Source organism: Diceros bicornis, chromosome X (genome assembly GCF_020826845.1).
Source record: "Diceros bicornis minor isolate mBicDic1 chromosome X, mDicBic1.mat.cur, whole genome shotgun sequence".
Classification (NCBI taxonomy): Eukaryota; Metazoa; Chordata; class Mammalia; order Perissodactyla; family Rhinocerotidae; genus Diceros; species Diceros bicornis.
The window spans coordinates 138,470,733-138,490,823 of record NC_080781.1 but is presented as its reverse complement, the minus strand read 5'-3'; the positions used below and the strand labels follow the sequence as shown (position 1 = coordinate 138,490,823).

The 20,091-nt window shown below is 54.3% G+C and overlaps 1 protein-coding gene across 4 annotated transcripts in view; it reads right to left on the bottom strand.

Annotated features, from left to right (window-relative positions):
• Positions 1-1,831: 1,831 nt before the first annotated feature.
• Positions 1,832-20,091, bottom strand: part of IKBKG (inhibitor of nuclear factor kappa B kinase regulatory subunit gamma) — a 20,036-nt gene continuing 1,776 nt past the window's right edge. For 3 of the 4 annotated variants that reach the window (XM_058535036.1, XM_058535034.1, XM_058535032.1), the window contains exons 2-10: positions 17,625-17,826; positions 13,782-13,993; positions 8,338-8,456; positions 5,547-5,699; positions 4,634-4,730; positions 3,369-3,512; positions 2,947-3,089; positions 2,676-2,737; positions 1,832-2,470 (exon numbers count right to left, since the gene is read on the bottom strand). In XM_058535036.1, coding sequence (XP_058391019.1) covers positions 2,328-2,470; positions 2,676-2,737; positions 2,947-3,089; positions 3,369-3,512; positions 4,634-4,730; positions 5,547-5,699; positions 8,338-8,456; positions 13,782-13,993; positions 17,625-17,811 — 1,260 coding nt within the window. In that variant the 5' untranslated portion in view covers positions 17,812-17,826 and the 3' untranslated portion in view covers positions 1,832-2,327. The remainder of the gene's footprint in view (positions 2,471-2,675; positions 2,738-2,946; positions 3,090-3,368; positions 3,513-4,633; positions 4,731-5,546; positions 5,700-8,337; positions 8,457-13,781; positions 13,994-17,624; positions 17,827-20,091) is intronic. The other variant, XM_058535033.1, reaches the window with a different exon arrangement.

Here is a 20,091-nt window from a genome sequence, read left to right as displayed (position 1 = left end):
CTGGAGACAAGACGTCTGAAAGAACAACAGTCTCCACGCCTGCAAGGGCCTGTCCCGCACCAAACTCCAGCTTTCCCCGCCACAGAGCGCCATGTGCCTCTGCAGCTCAGCGGCCACCATCACCCCAGGGAACAAGCCCCTGACCAGAGCTGCACGTCCTAAAGACATCTGCCTTCGACTGCATTTGCCCTAATGTGTGGGCTCCAGAAGAGGCCCCCATGCTGGGTTAAATGGTGGCCCCAAAAGATATGCACACGTTCTAACTCCCAGGACTTGTGATTGTGACCTTATTTGGAAAAAGGGTCTTTGTGGATGTAACGAAGGTAAGAATCTCAAGATGAGCTCATCTTGGATGATACAGGTGGGCCCTAAATCCAATGACTGATGTCCTTACAAGAGACAGAAGAGAAGACAGTAAGGTGAAGAGAAATGGCCACGTAACCATGGAGGCAGAGACTGGAGTGCTGTGTCTACCAGCCAAGGAACACCAAGGACAACCACTGGAAGCTGGGAGAGAGGCCTGGAACAGATTCTCCCTCAGAGCCTCCAGAAAGAACCAACCCTGCCCACACCTTGATTTCAGACTTCTGGTCTCCAGAATCGTAAAAGAATGAATTCCTGTTGTTTTAAGCCACCAAGCTCGTGGCCATTTGTTACAGCAGCCATAGGAAACTAATACACCCCCTAAAAACTGAAAGTGCTCTTGTAGAAAAATTGTAGGATTGGGATAGAAATGTAGCATCCATGAGCGGAGAGCCTGTCCGTGCCTTTTAACATTTTCCCGAAGTACAATCTGCAATTAGACACCTGGGCTTCAGAAAATGGAAAAGTCGCTCCCACCCTGCAGATGCCAAGAAAGCCCCCAGCCCAGGCTTGTTTTCAGTCCCAATACTAGACTTCCATCCTAATGCTGCTCAGCTCTCTCACTGCCAAATAGCAGGAAGTCCCGTGACAAGACCCAGGGCTGGCTTCGCAATACCCCATTCCCAACCTGGGAAGCTGGGAGGAGGGCGGGGGGAAGGCCAGGCCACTGAGGAGTAACCAAGGGGCCTGTGTTGCCTTCTCCCTCCACTTCCAATGTCCTCTCCTCACTACAAGTGCACAGTGAATGCCCATGGCTCTGACATCCTAGGAAATATTCAGTGTCTTGCAGAACAACAAGGAAGAGTCCTCTGGTGTTTGTAATCTGCCAATTGCTGCCAAGTGGTTCCTGTTCGCAAGGCCAGGGCATCACAATCTTCTGGAATGTTATGAAGGACGGCCACCACCACTCACACTGGGCGATCACGTTCTTGCAGTGTTAGGAAGAGGAAAGGAAAAGTGTAAGTGCGGGAAGCAGCCCTCCATCAGACCCCGGGGCAGTCTCAACAACTCCAACCCCAAAGCAGTTTCTCCCAAAGGTGGATAAATGTGATAACACAAAGGTAACAAACCGAGCAAGACCCAGACACCCAGCCCAAAGGCCCAGCAGGAAAAGATCATCGCAACTTCTATCACACGCAAGAGCAGATCCCACTCATGACCAAAGAGCTCCTGTAAACTGAGTAACAAAAGATGAACACTCCAATAGAAAAACGGGCAAAAAATACAAATAAGCTGTTCACACCAAAAGAACTGAAAGGATCCTTCAAGCTTTGAAAAGATGCTCAAGCTCAGTCTTCTAATAGAGAATCGCAGGGCTGGTGGATGGCAAGGCTATGGGGAGCAAGGTGGGCGGGAAACCACACATGGGGGGCAAGGGGGCCCGGCATCATCTACCCTGTTGGCAGATGCTCAATGGTGCTGTTTCTAAGAACCTAACCCAAAGATACACATGATAGATGCACAAGGATTTTCACTATAGCGTTATTAATGACAGTAAAAAGATTGGCAACAACCCACATGTCCATCAGTAACCAACCGGTTTAATCCACAGTGGTGCAGCCCCCACGTGGAAAACTACGCAGCCCATGAGAGCGCAGGCACCGCAGCGGGGTGGGAGGAGGGGCCCCTACACATCTCGCCGGGGAGGCAGTTCTCTCTGAGAGCCCCGGCCTTGATTCTTGACTTCCCCAGTGGAGGTGGAAGAAAAGGGAGCCCCAGGGACAAGAGGTTCAAGCAGACAGAACAAACAAAAAGAGCAAAGCGTCAGGCCTAGCTGGGGGTCCATGTACCCTAAAAGAGGTGAACCAACAGACAGGGGAGCTGAAGCATAGGGCCCAGCAGCTAGCTCTTGGGGCTCAAAGAAGTGGCCTGCTCTTTGTCACTTAGCCCACTATTCAGTACTCGGTGGGTGGGAAACGAAAGCACAGATGGCACTGTCCCGGGCTGGTCACCGGCAGGCGGCCCTACTCAATGCACTCCATGACGTGTATCTGCAGAGTGTCCATGTCAGGAGCCTGGTACTGGCACTTGGGGCAACAGAAGTCGGGCGGCTCCTCAGGGGGGCTTCTCCTCTGGCTGGGCAGGGCCAGGTGAAAGGAGTGGTGAGCTGGGGAAAGAGCGCAGGCACAGAAAGAAAGTCCTGACACTGGAGCCAACTACCAGGCTCCCTGCCACGAGCTCCTCCCCTTTCCCCACACCCCTTACCGATGGGGAGGGGTGGTGAGTGCAAGCTCCCACCGAGCTCCCTCCCTCCGTCACAGAATCCTTCTTCCAGCGCCCTACCCTCCCCCCTCCTCCTGCAGCTCACTTACCTGGGGCAGGGGCCAAGGGGGGCTGGGGGACCTCTACATGCCGCTTCCTCATATCTTCGATCCTTAGAGAAGAGAAACCGTCCGATCAATATGTGTGAGTCAAGGTCTGGGTACACAAAGCTGGTGGAAGGACAGGGCAGAAGGAGGGGAGCAAGAGGGCCAGCTCACCCTACCCGAACAAACCAGGAACACTCAGTCTCCTGTAGCTACTACTGGAGACCCCCCCAGTACCCAGCCCTGCTCCTTGTGGGGCACACACTCTGAGGCCCACCTGGCTGACTCCTGACAGCTGGCCTTCAACCTGCTGTACTCCCTCTGCAGCTGCTCCAGCTGCTCTTGCAGGCACTCCTTCTTTTCAGCCAGCTTCTCCCGGGCCTGCCTCTCTGCCTGGAAGTCCGCCTTGTAGATATCCGCCTGGCAAAGCCAAGAGAGGGGACATGCCCGCCATCCAACAGCCACTCATTAGACACTCCGTGCTGGGCACCAGAGAACAGGGCAGAGCCTGCTCCTGCCCTCCCAGAGCCCACGGTGCAGAGAGTCACCCCACGTGCACTGAGAGCTCAAGGAACAGCACAAGGGACTCGAAAAGCTTCCAAGAAGCCACTGCAAAATGACACCAGAGACACAGCAGGTCGCAGCACCAGTGGGCCCAGTCTGCTCACCCACATGCAGGCCACAGAGGACAGCCCTCACCTGGGCCTTCAGCACCGGAACGGTCTCCATCACAATCTTGTGCTGCTCGGCCTCTTCCTTCAGTTTGTCAATCACTTCCTGTTTGGCAACCAGGGCCTCCTCGGCCTGCTGGAGCTGCTGCTTAAGATCGTCCAGCTGCATTCCCTGGAGATGGACAAGGGGGAGATGACAGACCCCAAGCTGGCGCAGAGTGGGGGTCAGGCTGCCCTCAGGTCAGCTGCCATTCCAGGTGAGAGCTGAGAAGAACGAAACATCAACCCCAGCTGGCCAGCGCTAGGGCGATGCTGACCACAAGACATCAGTGTTTGCAGAGTACTGCAAAGGCAGAGGCTGGAGGGGACCTCTGAGGTCATGTGGCACAGCCTCCCACTCAAGCTGACATGCCCTTCCCAGATTCCCCAGCTAGACAGCCCTGCTCCAACCCTTCAAGGGACAGGGGCCACACTCCCCCTGAGACCACCACTCCACTCTGAGCTGGTCTCCTGCAATAACACCGTACCACATGCCCGCTAAGCCAAGACCCATCGGTCCTTCCGCTCTGCCACCTGGTCAAAGGTCTGCTGGTCCCCCACACGCACACACAGATGCGCGCACACACAGACATTACAAACACATGCACATACAGACACACATACAGATGCACACAAACAGACGCCCACACACGCCACCAAGTCTTCCCTCTGGAAATCAAAGGGCCGCGGTTTTGTAACTAACTTTTCCTCGTGTGACCTGTTTTCAGGCTTTACCCTTATAAGTCTCCCCTGGGTACGCTGACATTTAATGACATCCTTCTTAAAATGTGATTGCTAGAAACTGCACCCAGTACAGGTCTGATGAGGACAAACTAGAAAAGGGCTCCCAGCCACCTTCGACACTGCTGGAAATGGAAACATTCCCAGGGCTTACCTTGGCTCGGGGAAATACAAGCCAGGAGCCAAGCTGGTGATGGCTGGCAGGAAGGGCCGGCCATGGAGCAAGCATGTCCCAAGCCCACAGGGGGAACATCCAGAGGCCCAGCCCAGCTGACTGTAGGCAGCAAGCAGCACAGCCCGAGCGTCCCAGCTCCCTGCGGCCTGCCCTGAGCCGTCACACTGCGGCCTTGACAAAGCTCTCGGAGAAGTTGAATACCCCTCCCCAAAAGCCAATTCTGTCAAGTCTTCAGGTAGGGCCTTGAGTCCTAACATCCCCAAATTTGGGGGAGTAAGGAGAGGAACCAGGGCAAGATCAGTCCTAGACAGGCCCAGGGACGTCCCTGCCATACTCACTCGGTTCCGCTCACTGCTCACCATGCTGCTCTTGATGTGGTTATCATACTCTTGGAAAAGCTGGTGATAGGCCACCTGTAGCTGAGCCAGCTTCCGCCTAAGAAAAAGGAGCTTTCGCTGAAGAAACCACCTTGTCCTGGTCCAGCCACAGCTTTTCCTGCTTCCAACTCCACCCTCTTCCTGCTTGTTATGTCTACAGATAGGAGTGGTGCTTCCAGGGTGCATCTGGGCCTTAAAGGCCAGCAGTTGTGAGGCAGGCTTTGCTCAATAGTTACTATCATTTTCCTTAAAGCTAACATTTTTAAAAGTACAAAAAGAAATGTTTATAATAAAATACAACTGTCTTGCACTCTTCAAAAAAGTCAAGTTCAGGGGCTGGCCCAGTGGCGCAAGTGGTTAAGTGCGTGCGCTCCGCTGCGGCAGCCCGGGGTTCACCGGTTTGGATCCCGGGCGTACACCGACGCACCACTTGGCAAGCCATGCTGTGGTGGCATCCCATATAAAGTGGAGGAAGATGGGCACGGATGTTAGCACAGGGCCGGTCTTCCTCAGCAAAAAGAGGAGGAGGATGGGCAGATGTTAGCACAGGGCTGATCTTCCTCGCAAAAAGAAAAAAAAGTCAAGTTCATGAAAAACATTGAAAGGCAGGACGACTGTTCTAGATTAGAGGAGACTCAAAAGGCACACCAATGAAAAGAATGCAGGATCCTGGACCGGATGCTGTTAACATGTGGGCCAAATGGTGGAATCTGAATATGGACTGGAGAATGGATAATATTATCATATCAAAGATGGATCATTTGGGTGTGACAATGGTAAGGGACAGCCAGTCCCTAGAAGGGCTCCCCCAAACGCAGAAAGCCACTGATGGCCCCCTGGTCTCCATCCCTCCCAGTGTCAGGAACCCACTCACTTCTCCTCCGAGGCGGCCTGGCGCTCCATGCGCAGGGCGGCCTCCATGCTCTGGGTCTGCATGCGCAGCTGGTCCACCTGCACGTTGTGCTGCTGCTGCAGCGCCTCCCGCTCGCTCTCTAGCTGCCGGGCCTGCTCACTGGCTGCCCGGGCCCTGGCACAGGGGAAGAGGAAGGTCACAGCAGGGCCCAGGCAGGAGCAGGGTGTGCTAGGCACTGCCCACCGTGCTCACAGGATCCCTGCCATGCTGAGAAGGACTGGCAGCAGAAGGAAGGCAGAGCCAGAGAGAGCTAGAATCGCAGCAGTCCGCAGGAGAGGACAGGCGCGGGGAGAAGGCGTGGTTCAGAATGTCCTGTCAACGCAGAGCCAAAGCACTGTGAGAAAGGTGGAGGCCACCAGCTGTTCGGGTGGAGGCGCCGTCACCGGAGACAGGGACAACCACAGGGCACGAGGTTGGGGGTGACGTGTTCATGTCACCACAGGTGCCCGGCAGGCTACCAAGTACAGGTGGCAAGGAGACCTGGGGCTCGGCTTCAGTCCAATGACACCCATTAGGGAAGCCCCTTCCAAGGTGAAGGAGATGGCCCCAGAAGAGGACACTGCTGGTACCAGGGGAGAGAAGCCCCCAGGAACCACCCACTGGGTTCTAAGAGGTGGTTGCTGGGGGCCCTGGCCAGAGCAGTCTCAGTGGAGGGGGTCAGGAGAGACTGGGAGGACAGGAAGTGGAGGCAGTCAGCAAAGACAAGCCTTTCTAGAAGATCTGGGAATAGGAGGGGGGTCAGTGTGCTCAGGCAACTCTTTCCCTCCTGGTTGCTGTCCTAGAAGCAGAAAAGAGGCAGCTGGCCCACCTCAATGACTCAGCTGGAGTCCCAAACGCCCACACCTGAAAGAGGAGCCTCCCACCTGCCTGCCTGGGTGACAGCAATGGCCTTGGCAGGGAATTCCTCTTTCCCTCTACACTCCTGCTGGAACAGCTCATCTCTTCTCCCTCAATCTTCCGATCCAGGTCCGTAGCACCCTACGGCCCCCATCTCCCATCTCCACACTCGTATCTCCCCACAGCTCCCTAAATCTCCAATTTCAGGCACCAGCCATGTCATCCTGCTGTCTCGAGGCCTTCCATGATCCCAACCACAGGTGTTTCTGGGTGGGGAGTTTACTGGGCATTTTCACTGGTCTCACTGTTTCTCCGCACTTGTCCAAATACGTTGAACACATATCCATCTGTGATCCGACAAAAGTTAGGTGCTGCCATCATCATCACCAGATGGAAATGCTGCCTGCCAGGGGCCCTGGAACAAGGGGAAGGGCCACTCCGACATGCCAGGTCTGGGGCTCAGAGAGCAGCCATGTGTATGGAGTTTGAAGCTGTTTAAATGGCCACACCGAATGATCTGAGATGCAAGCAAGATTTTGTGCCCTGAGCTGCCCAGCTTGGCATTTACATGCTTGACCACATGGAGGAGGGATGAGAAAGGAGGTAGCCCAGGAGCCTACAACTGCCGGAGTAAACACCCGGGCAGGGTCATTAACTGACCAAAGTTGGCTGCAAAACTGCACTGACAGCACCACGCCTCCAGGAGCTTCTTTTACATGCACAGAAAAAAGATAGGCAGGAAATACACCAAATTGTCCTAAAAATTACACGTGATTTTGGAAACATGGCAGTACACAAGAGTACGCGGTGGGAAGACACCAGAATGCGACGAGCCAGAGACAACCAGGCCCAGCCTTTTGACGCCTTTCCTCGCAGTCCGTTCTCTAGATGGAAGCACGTTCGCGCCGTCTCACATATCGCTCTGATAAGGGGAGGGGGCGTCTAAAACGTTATTCAGACCCATTGGAAAACTCCTGCCTGCTCCTCTAGCCTTCTTCAGGAAGGCGTCCCTGACACCACCCAGTACACCCTGATCACCTCCTGCACTGGGGGAGCTGGTGACACCCCTTTCGGCTGGACCCATCTTTCTGGAGGGCAGCCGCTGGGCGGCATGAGAACTGCAGAAACATCCGTGCCCTTTGACCCAATGACACCACTTCCAGGAACCCCACCTTTGCAGAAAAGAGTGACTGGCAGGCCTGAGGCTGCTAGGTTCGGAAGGGTCCGCTTGCAAGGTTGGCCCTTGGGAGTGGGTGGCACCTGGACGGTGGGCTGGTCCGAGTCCCCTACGCCACCATGACGCTTTCCTTACTGCTAAGGGTGGTCCCTGCACCTGGACTTTTGCAGAACAGGATGGTTTACGGGGAGCACCTGCTTTCCTCCAGTAGTCGGGAAGTGTGGTGCGTGCCTGGCAGAGGGGGCCCTGCGTGACCAGCTCCCAATCAAACCCGGGGCACTGAGTCTTGAGTAGGTTCCCTGGGTCTCCAGTGACGCACATGTCACTGCTAGAGAAGGGAGAGCATTTGGTGGGCCCCTCCTGGGAGGGGCCTAAGGCCTGGGGTTCTCCCCGCCCCGACCTGTGTCTTCTGTCCTCATGGGTCCCAGCGTGTGCCCTTTCCCTGTAGTAAATCTCAGCTATGAGGGCACTGGGAGTGCTTCCCAAGATCACTGGGAATCACGGGTGTGCTCGTGGGGCCCCCCGAAATGCCCCCTAAGAGAATCATCCAAATTCCAGCAAAAGGTCAGAGAGTCCAGAAGCACCGCTGGGACCCAGGTCCTAGCTGCCCAGCCCACAGCTCCTCTAAGCACCTGCTGCCCCAATGCCCACGCGTGCTCATGCACCACGTCCTCCAGTCTGCCCTCTCACAGAGAAACCCCCAGAGGCCTCCAGGGTGGGCTTTCTCTACCCACTCACCTGCCCTCCAAAGCCTGCCGCTCCTTGGTGGCGGCCTCCAAGCGACTCTGGCTCTCTTGGAGCTCCCCCAGCAAGGACGTCACCTGGGCTTTCACTGAGGCCTTGTCCTCGGCCATCTGCTGCATGAAAAAAAGCCACTTCCTGTCAGCAATGCTTTCTCACCAGCTGCCCACCCCTGGCAGCCACAAGCCCCAGGACAGCCTGCAAGGGCCAAGACATGTCACCCTGAGGGCTTCTCTTCTGCCCTCAGCATCCCCACTCATCTCACCTATGGAAGCTTCCCTATCCTAGCAAGGCAACTGAGGCAGTGGAAACAGATAGAGTCCCATGAGCCCACACTCCCAAGCCCCTCCTTATCCCTGCAGATGGGACAACATGAAACCCAGCAGCACAGAGGTGCCTCAAGTCTCATGAGGCTGATGACCAGGCTGTGAGGGCTGAGCCGAACAGGAATCTCCCGGCCCCTCTGAGACTCGGTGCCAAGGGAGGCGAGACTCAAAGACAGCAACAAAAATACATGCTCCATTCCACAGGCCTGGGGCCACTAGAAGGTGAGCTAGATTGACCCTGTTTCCTGAAGACCTCCACCAGTGACAAAATTCCAGAGTTGTCCAAACTCCCCATCACCTGGTCTCCCTCATCAAACTGTCCAGACCCAGGTCCCTCACAACCTCAGGCTGCTCAACCCAGGGTTGAACCTCAGTTGCCGCCACCCCCGACCCCTCTACAGTAACCCCTCCGTAGTAACTGCCACTCCTGCCCTCTACAGCCCTGCCCCGCGTTCCTGCACGCGCGTGCGCACACACATACCCGCCTGCCACTCCCTCCCCTCTCCTTTGCAACTGCTGTCCCAAGAACGCGGCTCTTCTCCATCTACGTGCACATGCATGGTGATCTGATCTGGTCTCAAGGCTTTTGATATCCCCTAGAGGCTGCTATCTTCCAAATTCATACCGCCAGGACAAACTTCTCTCCCGAACCCTAACTTAGCTATTCAATTGCCTGCCCAGTATCTCCACGTCTGTGCCTGACAGCAGATCCTGTCGGCTAGTGCCCACCCTGGTCAGAGCCCCATGCCAGGCCGCTGCCATGGGCTTCCACTGGGGCTCCCCCCTCCACTCCTGTACCTGTAGGAATTTCCTGGGGTTGCCATAAAGGACCACAAAGTGGGGGGCTTAAGACAACAGAAATGTACTGTCTCCCAGTTCTGGAGGCCACGAGTCCAAGAGTAAGGTGTCAGCAGGGTTGGTCCTTCTGAGGGGTCTGGGGGGGAATCTGTTCCAGGCCACTGTCCTGGATTCTGGAGGCTTACAGCAGTCCTTGATGTTTCTTGGCTTATAGACATGTCACCACAATCTCTGCCTTCATCATGTTGCCATCTTCCCTGTGTGTCTGTTTCTCTTCTTATGAGGACACCAGTCATTGGATTTAGGCCCCTCCCACTCCAGTAGGACCTCATCTTTACTTGATGCCATTTGCAAAGACCCTATCTCCAACTCAGGTCCCATCCACAGGTACTGGGGGTTAGGACGTGGACATTTATTTTGGGGGGACACAATTCAACTCATAACTCCCCTCCTACACTTTGTACTCTACAGGAAGCCAGATAACGTCTCACACCAGCACAGCACCCTCCCACAGTTCCTGTCACACTCAGGACCAAAGCCAAATCCTCCCACTGGCCTATTAAGCCCACACGAGCAGCCCCTGCGACCCTGCCCTCATCAGCCCCCACCCACTCAGCCCCAGCCATGTTTGCCTCTTTGGTGTTCCCTGCACATGACAGGCATGCTCCTTCCTCTGAACCTCTGCACGTGCTTTCCCCGCCCTCAAAACGTGCCTGCCCCACATACCCACATGGCTCACCCCTCACTGTCTTCTGGTCCCTACTCAACGGCCGCTCAGGGAGGCCTTCCCCATCTAACTTTCCCTGTTAGATCAACAGCTCCACTTGGGCATCTAGTAGTCCTCTCAAAACTAAGCTCTGCAACACTGCACTCCTGCGAGTCCCCCAAAGCCAGGGCCACCCACAGCCTTCCTTATTGTCAGCTAATGGCCAATCCATCCTCCAGTTATCGGGACAAAAACCTCGGAGTCCTTCTTGACTCCTCCCTCCCCCACCCAGCTCATATCTAATCCATCAGGAAATCCTGTCAAAATGTATCCCAGAATCTATTTGATGACACTAAGCAATTAATGTTAACTATTTCAGGTGTGAGAGTGGTATTGTAGCTATGTTTTTTTAAATCTTTTCTATTTATTTTATTTATTTTTGTGTGTGTGAGGAGATCAGCCCTGTGCTAACATCTGCCAATCATCCTCTTTTTTTTTTTGCTGAGGAAGACTGGCCCTGGGCTAACATCCGTGCCCATCTTCCTCCACTTTATATGGGACGCCGCCACAGCATGGCTTGCCAAGCAGTGCGTCGGTGCACACCCGGGATCCGAACCGGTGAACCCCAGGCAGCCACAGTGGAGCACGCTCACTTAACCACTTGCGCCACCGGGCTGGCCCCTAAATCTTTTCTTAGAGATGCATACTGAAACATTGTCAGATGAAATTATATGGTGTCTGGGATTTGCTTCAAAATAATGGGGGAGGGCCGGCCCCGTGGCTTAGCGGTTAAGTGTGCGCGCTCTGCTGCTGGCGGCCCGGGTTCAGATCTTGGGTGCGCACCGACGCACCGCTTCTCTGGCCATGCTGAGGCCGCGTCCCACATACGGCAACTAGAAGGATGTGCAGCTATAACATACAACTATCTACTGGGGCTTTGGGGGGAAAAATAAATAAATAAAAATAAATAAATAAATAATGGGGGAACTCCTAGGTATGTACCCAAAAGAAATGAAAACACATGTCCACACACAATGCTCACAGCAGCATCACTCCTAACAGCCAAAGAGTGGAAACAACCTAAGTGGCCATCAACTGAAGAATGGATAAACAAAGGCAGTCTCTCCCCACACAGGAACATCCTTCGGGCATGGAAAGGAATGGAGTGCTTGTACACGCTACAATAGGCACGAACCTCAAAAACATTACGCTGAGTGAAAGAAGCCAGATACGAGGGCCACACACTGTATGATTCCATTCACATCAAATGTCTGAAGAGACAAATTCAGAGATAGCAAGCAGATGAGTGGGTGCCGGGGGCTGGGGAGTGACGGCTAATGGGAATAGGGTTTCTTTTTGGGTGATGACAACGCTTGGGAACGAGACAGAGATGATGGTTGTACAACTCTCTGAATATACTAAAAAACACTGAATTAAGGCTGACTTTAAGGTATGTGACTTTTATCTCAGTAGAGCTGTTAAAAAAATTCTTCCTTGTGGCTCTCCCAGTTTCTCCAGTGATGGCATTCAGGTTGTTCCCAGGTTTCTGCTGGGGTGAGCATCTTACTCCATCTCCTGTTGTCAACGTACAAGAGTTTCTCTTAGGTACATGCCTGGGGTGAAACTGCTGAGTCGGGAGTAACCTGAATGTTCAACTTTAGGAGAAAATGCCAGTTTTCCAAAATAGTGGCACCAACTGACGTGGCCACCAGCAACATGAAGCCACTCCAATACCTGCTACTGTCAGACTTATCAGCTAGAAACAGGGCTATGGCAGTGGCCCTGATCACTCCTGTGAAACCAGCATCCCATCATGTGAGCATGGGGCAGGCAGACAGGGTACTCCCGGGACTGCGCCGGGCGGCCGCTCTGACGGCCTTCTGCAAAGAGCGCTCTCTCCTTCTCACTTCTGCACTGAGAACACCAGTTCAGGATTGCAGTGGCTTTAATGGGGGCCCCCAAAATTTATGTCCACGTCCTAACCCCCACTACCTGGGAATGGGACCTGATTTGGAGATAGGGTCTTTGCAGATGTAATCAAGTTAAGATGAGGTCGTACTGGAGGGGGGTGGGCCCTGATCCAACGACTGGTGAGAACTACGAAAGAAATCAGCACAGAACAACTTCAGCTCAACTCCATCCAGATCCCTGCACTCCGAGACTTGACCAAACTTTAACATGGCTTCTAGCAGCCTAAGGTCACGGCCCTGGGACGACCCAGCCCCCTTTTGAGTTCCTGTCTGAGAAAACAGGGCTGGCAAAAGAATTTACTGTTTGTTCCAGCCAACACTTGACACAGGGCCCCCACCTCCCTTACTTAGAGCATTTACCAAAAAGGGCTCCCACTGTGAATACTTCCTCTCCCCCTTTGAGATGTCTGTGTAACTCCTACAACCCAGGAGAGTCTTGCTCAAGGACCTGAGAACCATCCCTTTGAAATGGAATCCTCAGGAAGCATAGGGCCTCAGTCTCCCAGTCTCTATGCAGGATGGAATCCTAACTTCCATAATGGCCAGCGGCAGACACGGCTGGCCTCATGCATTTACACTGACCACCCTCTGTGAGTTTTCTCTGAGCCCCTACTCACTCCCGCTGTCTGTTTAAAACTCCCGCCACCTCTGCGCAAATTGGAACGGAGCTCAGCTCTTTCCTCTGCTGTCGGGAGTTACCGAATAAACTCTGTTCTCACCACTCTAACTAACGTGCAGCTGCGTTTCTCTTTGACACTGGCATCTTTATAAGAAGAGGGGAGACAAGAGACAAATAGGGAGAAGGCAATGTGACAACAGTGGCAGAGATGGAGTGATACAGTTACAAGCCAAGAAACGCCAAGGACTGCCAGCCACCACCCGAGGCTGAGAGAGAGGCCTGGGACAGCTTCTCCCTCAGAGTCCTCAGAACGAACCAACCTTGCCGACATCTTGCTCTTGGACTTCTGGCCTCCAGAACTGGGAGATAATACATTTCTGTAGCTTAAAGCCACCCAGTTTGGAGTACTTTGTTATGGTAGCCCCAGGAACTTACACTTCCTCGAGTGCCCTGCCAGGCATGCTGACAGCGTGATTTGTGGTGGGGCCTTGGGCCGCACACATCAGCCTGACCTCCAGGGGACCGAGACTGAGTAACTAAGGTCAGGCACGCGGGCGTTCCAGGCCCACAGGACCCACCCCCAGTAAAGACCCTGGACACCGCGGCTCCAGGGGAGCTCCCCTGGTGGCAGTACTCCGTGCGTGCTGTCACACATCGCTACTGGGAGAAATTGTGCTGCCACACGACTCCACTGGCAGGGGACCTGGAAGCTCCTGCCTCGTCTCTCCCGGACCCGCCCTACGGATGCTCCTTTTATCTTTGCTGATTTCAACCTGTATCCTTTCACTGTAATTAACCAGAACCACCATAACCACGAGGATAACTGCTTTTCTGAGTTCTGGGAGTCCTCCTAGTGAAGCAGCAAGCCTGAGGGTGCTCTTGGGGACCTGTGACCACGGGTTCCCTCTGGGAACACTGGTGTTCCTGTGGGTTTTCAGAACGCAGGTGGCTGGTAGCACAGGTGGCCAGAGCCCCCAGCTCATCCGCTCCTGGGAAAGGGTCCCCCTTGCCCCCCTGGCTACCTGCTGGCATCTCTTCAGGTGCTCCACCTCCTTCAGGACCTGCTCCCTCTGCCTCCTCAGGTCGAGCTTCTCCATGCTCAGTCTCTCCACCAGTTTTCTGGCCTCCTGGAATTTCTGCATGAGGAACTCCTTCTCCTCCCTCTGGCTGCTTTGGAAACGCTGCAGCTCCTCACAGCGCTCCCGCAGCATCTGGTTGCTCTGCCGGATGGCATCTGGCGGCAGAGGAGACAGCAGAGGGGAGGTGAGCCCTGGCAGCCGGCCCAACAGCCCCTCCCTGGGCCGTCATGTCGCCCTCCCCAAAATACCACGAGGCCTCTTACACAGAGAGATGGCTTCGAAACACTTCATTTTATTTCAGGAAACACTTTCAAAATCAATTATGCTAATGATATGCCTCTAAATTTCTCCAACGAGATACTAAACACATCAGCTTCACTTAAAAGTGTGTGCCAAGGGGCCGGCCCAGTGGCACAAGCCGTTAAGTGCACACGCTCCGCTGTGGCGGCCCAGGGTTTGCAGGTTTGGATCCCAGGCGCGCACCGATGCACCTCTTGGCAAGCCATGGTGTGGCGGCGTCGCATATCAAAAGTAAAGGAAGATGGGCACATATGTTAGCTCAGAGCCAATTTTCCTCAGCAAAAAAAAGAGGAGGATTGGCATCGGATGTTAGCTCAGGACTGATCTTTCTCGCAAAAAAAAAAAAATGAGCGGCAAACGCCACTTTCTTTTTAAGTGACTCTGGAACTCATTTGTATTCTGGTCGGGTCAAAGGCTGCCTGCCCTGGGGCGCTGACTTCAAGATCAGGATGTCCTAACCTACCTGCGACTGGGAGGACAGCCACTGGGGCACACTTCCCTGCGGCATTGCTGGCTGCAGCCTGGGAGGGCCGCAAGGCTTGCAGTGAGCCAGTCAGTCACCTCTAGGAGCCTCACCGTCCTAATCTGCATGTTCGACAGGGACGATCCCACCCATCTCACAGGAGGAGGAGGCTTAAGCAAAAAAGCAGACAAAGGGCCAGATGCACGACACAAACTCAAGAAACAGCTGGTCCTCCTGTCACCAGGCTGAAGGCTGAGTGTTTACAAATGCCAGGCAGTCAGCAGAGGCCGAGGAAAGGAGAGCCACATGCCCAGGGGACACCTCAGGCAGCAGAAGACTGTCAGGGGTGACAAAACCAATCAGTGACATGCAAAGGTTCTAGCAACTACAGAGCTGCATAAGACGGGGGCAAAACCCTCACCTAGCTGACAGGGCCTGCTGCCGGCCCATTCTTTCACAAAAACTGCAGTGGTTTCTGAGCCTGGCTCCAAAGCTGCCTAAGCCACCTTATGCATTCTACCGTCCCCGTATGACTCCACCCCTGCAAGGGAGGGGTGCTGAGTGCAGGCCCTGGACAGGGGCCCTCCTGCCTCCGGCACACAGTTCCCCCACTGACCCCCACCTGTCGCAATCCCGCCCAGCCCCTGCCCAGCCCCTGCGCAACACTCAGCTCACATGCAACTTCTTTTTTTACTGAAGTTAAATTCACATAACATCAAATTCATCATTTTAACTATTTTAAAGTATACGGTCATTCAGTGGTTTTAGTGTATTTACAAAGCTATATACCCATCACCTCTATCTAGTTCCAGAACATTTCCATCAGCCCCAAAAGAAACCCCATACCCACTGGCAGTCACTTCTCCACTGCCCCCAGCCCCTGGCGTCCACTCATCTGTTTCTCTCTCTGGACTTGCCTCTCCTGGTCATGTCACATAAATGGACTCCTACACTAAGTACCTGCAACTTCTTCCATGAAGTTCCCCCACAAACATTGCAAGCAAAGTCTATGTCCTTCCTCTTGCCCCCTCCCCCATGGACAGAGTCATGAGCATTGTGGGGGCAGACACCTTCAGGGCACCAGGGTTTTGACCCAGGGCCTGACACACAGTATCCGTTTAGCAGAAACATGTGGAGCCGACAGGCTGTGCAAGCGCAGGTCAGGTGGCACAGGTGGAGGCCATGCAGCTTGAGACCTCCACCTGCCGCTGGAGCCCAAGCTCCCTGGGCAGAGCCAGGGGTGCCATGGTCCTTGTGCAGCCGGCCTGACACCCACTTGCCCGAGTCCCCCTTGCCAGAGCACTCTCCTGGGGATGAGCAGAAGCCACATACACAGCTGTAGAGGGTAAGCTGTATCCCCACCCCCTAACCTGGCTGCCAGTCCCATGTGGCCCCAACACAGCAAGACATCTGGGGACACTGTTGGCTCTCATAACTGGAGGGGTGCTATTGGCATCCAGTGGGAAGAGGCCAAGGATGCTGCTCAACACCTTGCAAGGCCCAGGACAGCCCCAAAATGTCTGAGCATTGAAGGGAAGGATCCTTCCCTAAAGGCAGGCAGGTCTTGTGGGCTCTCTGTGCTCGATGCAGGGCCAGCCCTTCAGGAGACCAAGCACCCCCTGGTGACAAGTTGACCACTTCCACCCTGGAAGGGAAGGTGATTCGTGTTGACAGGAAAAAGAGACACATATTCCAGGCATGGGTTTGGTCCCTGCCTGCAGAGCCTCAGCCAGCACCACTCTCTGAGGTCTACAGAGCATATGACTCATCAGTGTAGGGCCCCATGTAACATCCTGTCACACCAGGGGATACACCGTCCAGCAAAGGAGGTGAGGGAGCTGCCCCATGACTGTGGCCTCCAGTGGTTGTGTCACATGCCAACCCATCGGCCCACTAGGACAGGAGATGGCTGACTGAAAACAACTGAAGTACCAGCTTGAGGGTGAGTCCTCCAGGATACGGTGTACTCGGAGGCCGTGACCTTTGTTAAGCCCTGACTTCCTGACAGGAACCAAGGAATGAAACAAAAGGGGCCACATGCCCCACCACTCCCCAAGACCCACACGTGGAGTCTCTGCCGCCCCTCCCTGCTGGGTTCCGTGGTCTAGAAGGTCCCCACAGCAGAAATGCGAGAGTCTCACTGAATTAGAAGCTAGGAGTGCCACCTGGGCACCTGGGGCTCCTTGTACCAAAGGAGCAGCAGGCTAGAGGAGGAGCCCCGGGGGCATGATCACGAAGTGGGTTCAGCAGGGGCGGGGGCGGTGGGGGGCGCTGTCCCAGGTGGGGCAGGCAGGAATGTGCCACATTCCACGGCAGCCACGGGCAGGCAAAGTGCAATGGCCACTGGGACCTAGAGAAGCTGCCCTGGATCCAGGTGAGGACGTGCAGGGTGAGTGAGCGGCGCTGTGATGGAGACAGGGATGGGACGGCCAGGAAAGTACTCGACCCCCAGCCCCCTGGGGGGGGAGGGGGCTGCTGGAGGATGGCCCTCACCTGGGGTCTCCTCAGTGAGCCACCTGGCCCAGGGTGGCCCGCACCTCCCCCTTTCCCAAAGCACCCACCGACCCTTCCCAAGGCAGGCCACGCCCTCTGCCAGGATAGCCAGGGCTTAATGACTGATCAGAGCAGAGACACGAAGGCCCGGTCGTGTTGGCCCAACTTGGGACAACTCAGAAGGGTCATTCCATATCCAGAGCTCCCTGTAGGTCGGCCTGCACTGCAGCCCAGCTTCTCCCTCCCCCCACCCCTGGTTCTTCCCTGTCCTTCCCTTCCCTTCCCCAATGTTGGTCCTGAGCACTCTAAACAAACTTCCTGCATGCTAATCTGTATCTCAGGGTCCACTTCTAAGGAACACCACCAGAAACAAAGAGGGAGGGTGGACGAGTTTGAATCACTAGCTGGCGCTCAGGCACATGCCCACCCTAGACCCAAGAAACACAGAGGCGCAAGTGAGTGGAATAAGCCTTCCCTCTAGCAGGGCTAGGTCGCCTGGCTTTTTGTTGCCCATACCCCGTCCTCCTCACCTCGGAGCTCTTGATTCTCCTCCAGACAACGCTGGAAGGTCTCGGGAGTGCCCTGCTCTGAAGGCAGGTGGAGCATGGCCGGCTTCCCCAGAGAAGACTCTTCACCGAGCACGTCCTGGTCCCCTGTCGGGCCGCCACTGGGCTGCACCATCTCACACAGCTGACTCTTCCAGGGGGGCCTGCTCATCCAACAAGTCAGGGTCTGGAAGAGAAAGACAGCAGAGGTGTAACACAAGACCCATGCAGAATTCTGTTACCCTGCAGGACAAGGAGTGTAGACTGTGCAGGAGTTCTGGGGCCACACTTTAAGCAGGATGCCAAGCGTTTGGTCGAGTGTAATAGGATGCTAAAATGGGCTTTTTGGTCTAACAGGTGGCACATGCTCCCATTCCAAAGGGAGGTGCAGGCCCATACGTGGGACTCGGAAAGGCCATGGTTCAGCACTGGGTATAAAGTCTGCCTAGCACCTATCTCTGGGCTGTAAGCTAAAGGTAAACATTTCACCAGAGGGAGGAGTGTGTTGATATTCCCACCTCCTACACACCTCCAAACAAGAGTGGTGAAGGTTGTTGGCCCCTCACCTAGTGTAATGTTGAATGGTGGCCCCCAACAAGATACGTCTACTTCCTAACCCCTAGAACCTGTGAATGCAACCTTATTTGGATAAACGGTCTTTGGAGATGTAATTAAATGAGGATCTTGAGATGAGATCATCCTGGAGTAGGGTGGGCCCTAAATGCAATGACAAGTGTCCTCATAAGAGATGGAAGAGGAGATCCAGACACAGAGGAGAAGGCCACGTGAAAACAGAGGCAGATACTGGAGGGATGTGGCCACAAGCCGAGGAACACCTGGGGCCCCCAGAAGCTGGAAGAGGCAGGAAGGGTCCTCCCTTAGAGCCTCCAGAGGGAGCACAGCTCTGCCAACACCTTGATTTCAAACTTCTGGCCTCAAGCACTGGGAAAGGAGAAATTTCTATTGTTTTAAGCCCCCAGCTTGTGGTCATCTCTTACAGCAGCCCTAAGAAATTAATAGATCTAGTCAGAGGGGCTTTGAAGAGACCACGCAGAATCTGATCAGTGTTCCCTGGAACTGGGGGGCCGAAGGGGACATCTAGTATCTGACATGTGCTAAGTAATCTGAAAGTGAGAGCTGGCCTCGCAGACTAAGACAGCAGAGCAGAGAGACAGGCTGTTTGCGTTCTCTTCTGAACTAGAATAGAGGCAGCCCACGTGGGACAGCACCAGCCTAGAGCCCTTTTAAATCCTGCCCAAGAAGACTGACTACCTGGAGGAGGTGGACAATCCAAATACAAGTTTCCAGGAGCAGGCCTGAGCTGAGGAAGGAGACTTTGAACACTGAATAAACTTGGACGTTTGACTATGACACTGATCCTCAACACCCCACTAACCCATCAGCAGTATTTAACCAACCACTGACCCCTCCCTCAGCTTACAGAACAGCCCACTCTCCTGGTTTTCCTCCTACTTCACTGGCTGCTCCTGCAGTGGATCCTCCTCATCAACACATCCCTTCACGTTGTGGTGCTCCAGGGCTCTGTTCTGGGATCTCTTCTCTAACTACAGTCACTCCAGGACTAATTCCATCCAGCCTCACAGCTTTAACCCCCATTCTAATGCTCTTGATGCCCTAAAATTAGACCTGTTTCCTGGACTCCAGACTCACGTATCAGACTCAACATCTCCACCTGGGCATCTAGTAGTCCTCTTAAAACTAACCTTTTCAACACTGCACTCCTGCGAGTCCCCCAAAGCCAGGACCACCCACAGCCTACCTTACTGTCAGCTGGTGGCCAATCCATCCTCCAGTTATCAGGACAAAAACCTCGGAGTCCTTCTTGACTCCTCCCTCCCTCCCTCCGTCCATCCCCCTCTCCCTCTCTCCCTCTCTCCCTCTCTCCCTCTCTCTCTCAGCTCACATCTAATCCATCAGGAAATCCTGTCAAAATGTATCCCAGGGGCCAGCCCCATGGCTTAGCGGTTAAGTGCGTGCACTCCGCTGCTGGGCTGCTGGCAGCCCAGGTTCAGATCCCGGCGGCGCACCAACGCACCGCTTCTCCGGCCATGCTGAGGCCGAGTCCCACATGCAGCAACTAGAAGGATATGCAGCTATGACATGCAACTATCTACTGGGGATTTGGGGGGAAAAATAAAGTTTAAAAAAAATGTTAAAATGTATCCCAGAATCTATTTGATGACACTAAACAATTAATGTTAACTATTTCAGGTGTGAGAGTGGTATTTTAGCTATGATTTTTTAAATATTTTCTTAGAGATGCATACTGAAACACTGTCAGGTGGTGTCTGAAATTCACTTCAAAATAATGGGGGAACTCCTAGGTATCTATGCAAAAGAAATGAAAACACATGTCTACACATGAATGCTCACAGCAGCGTTACTCATAACAGCCAAAGAGTGGAAACAACCCAAATGTCCATCAACTGAG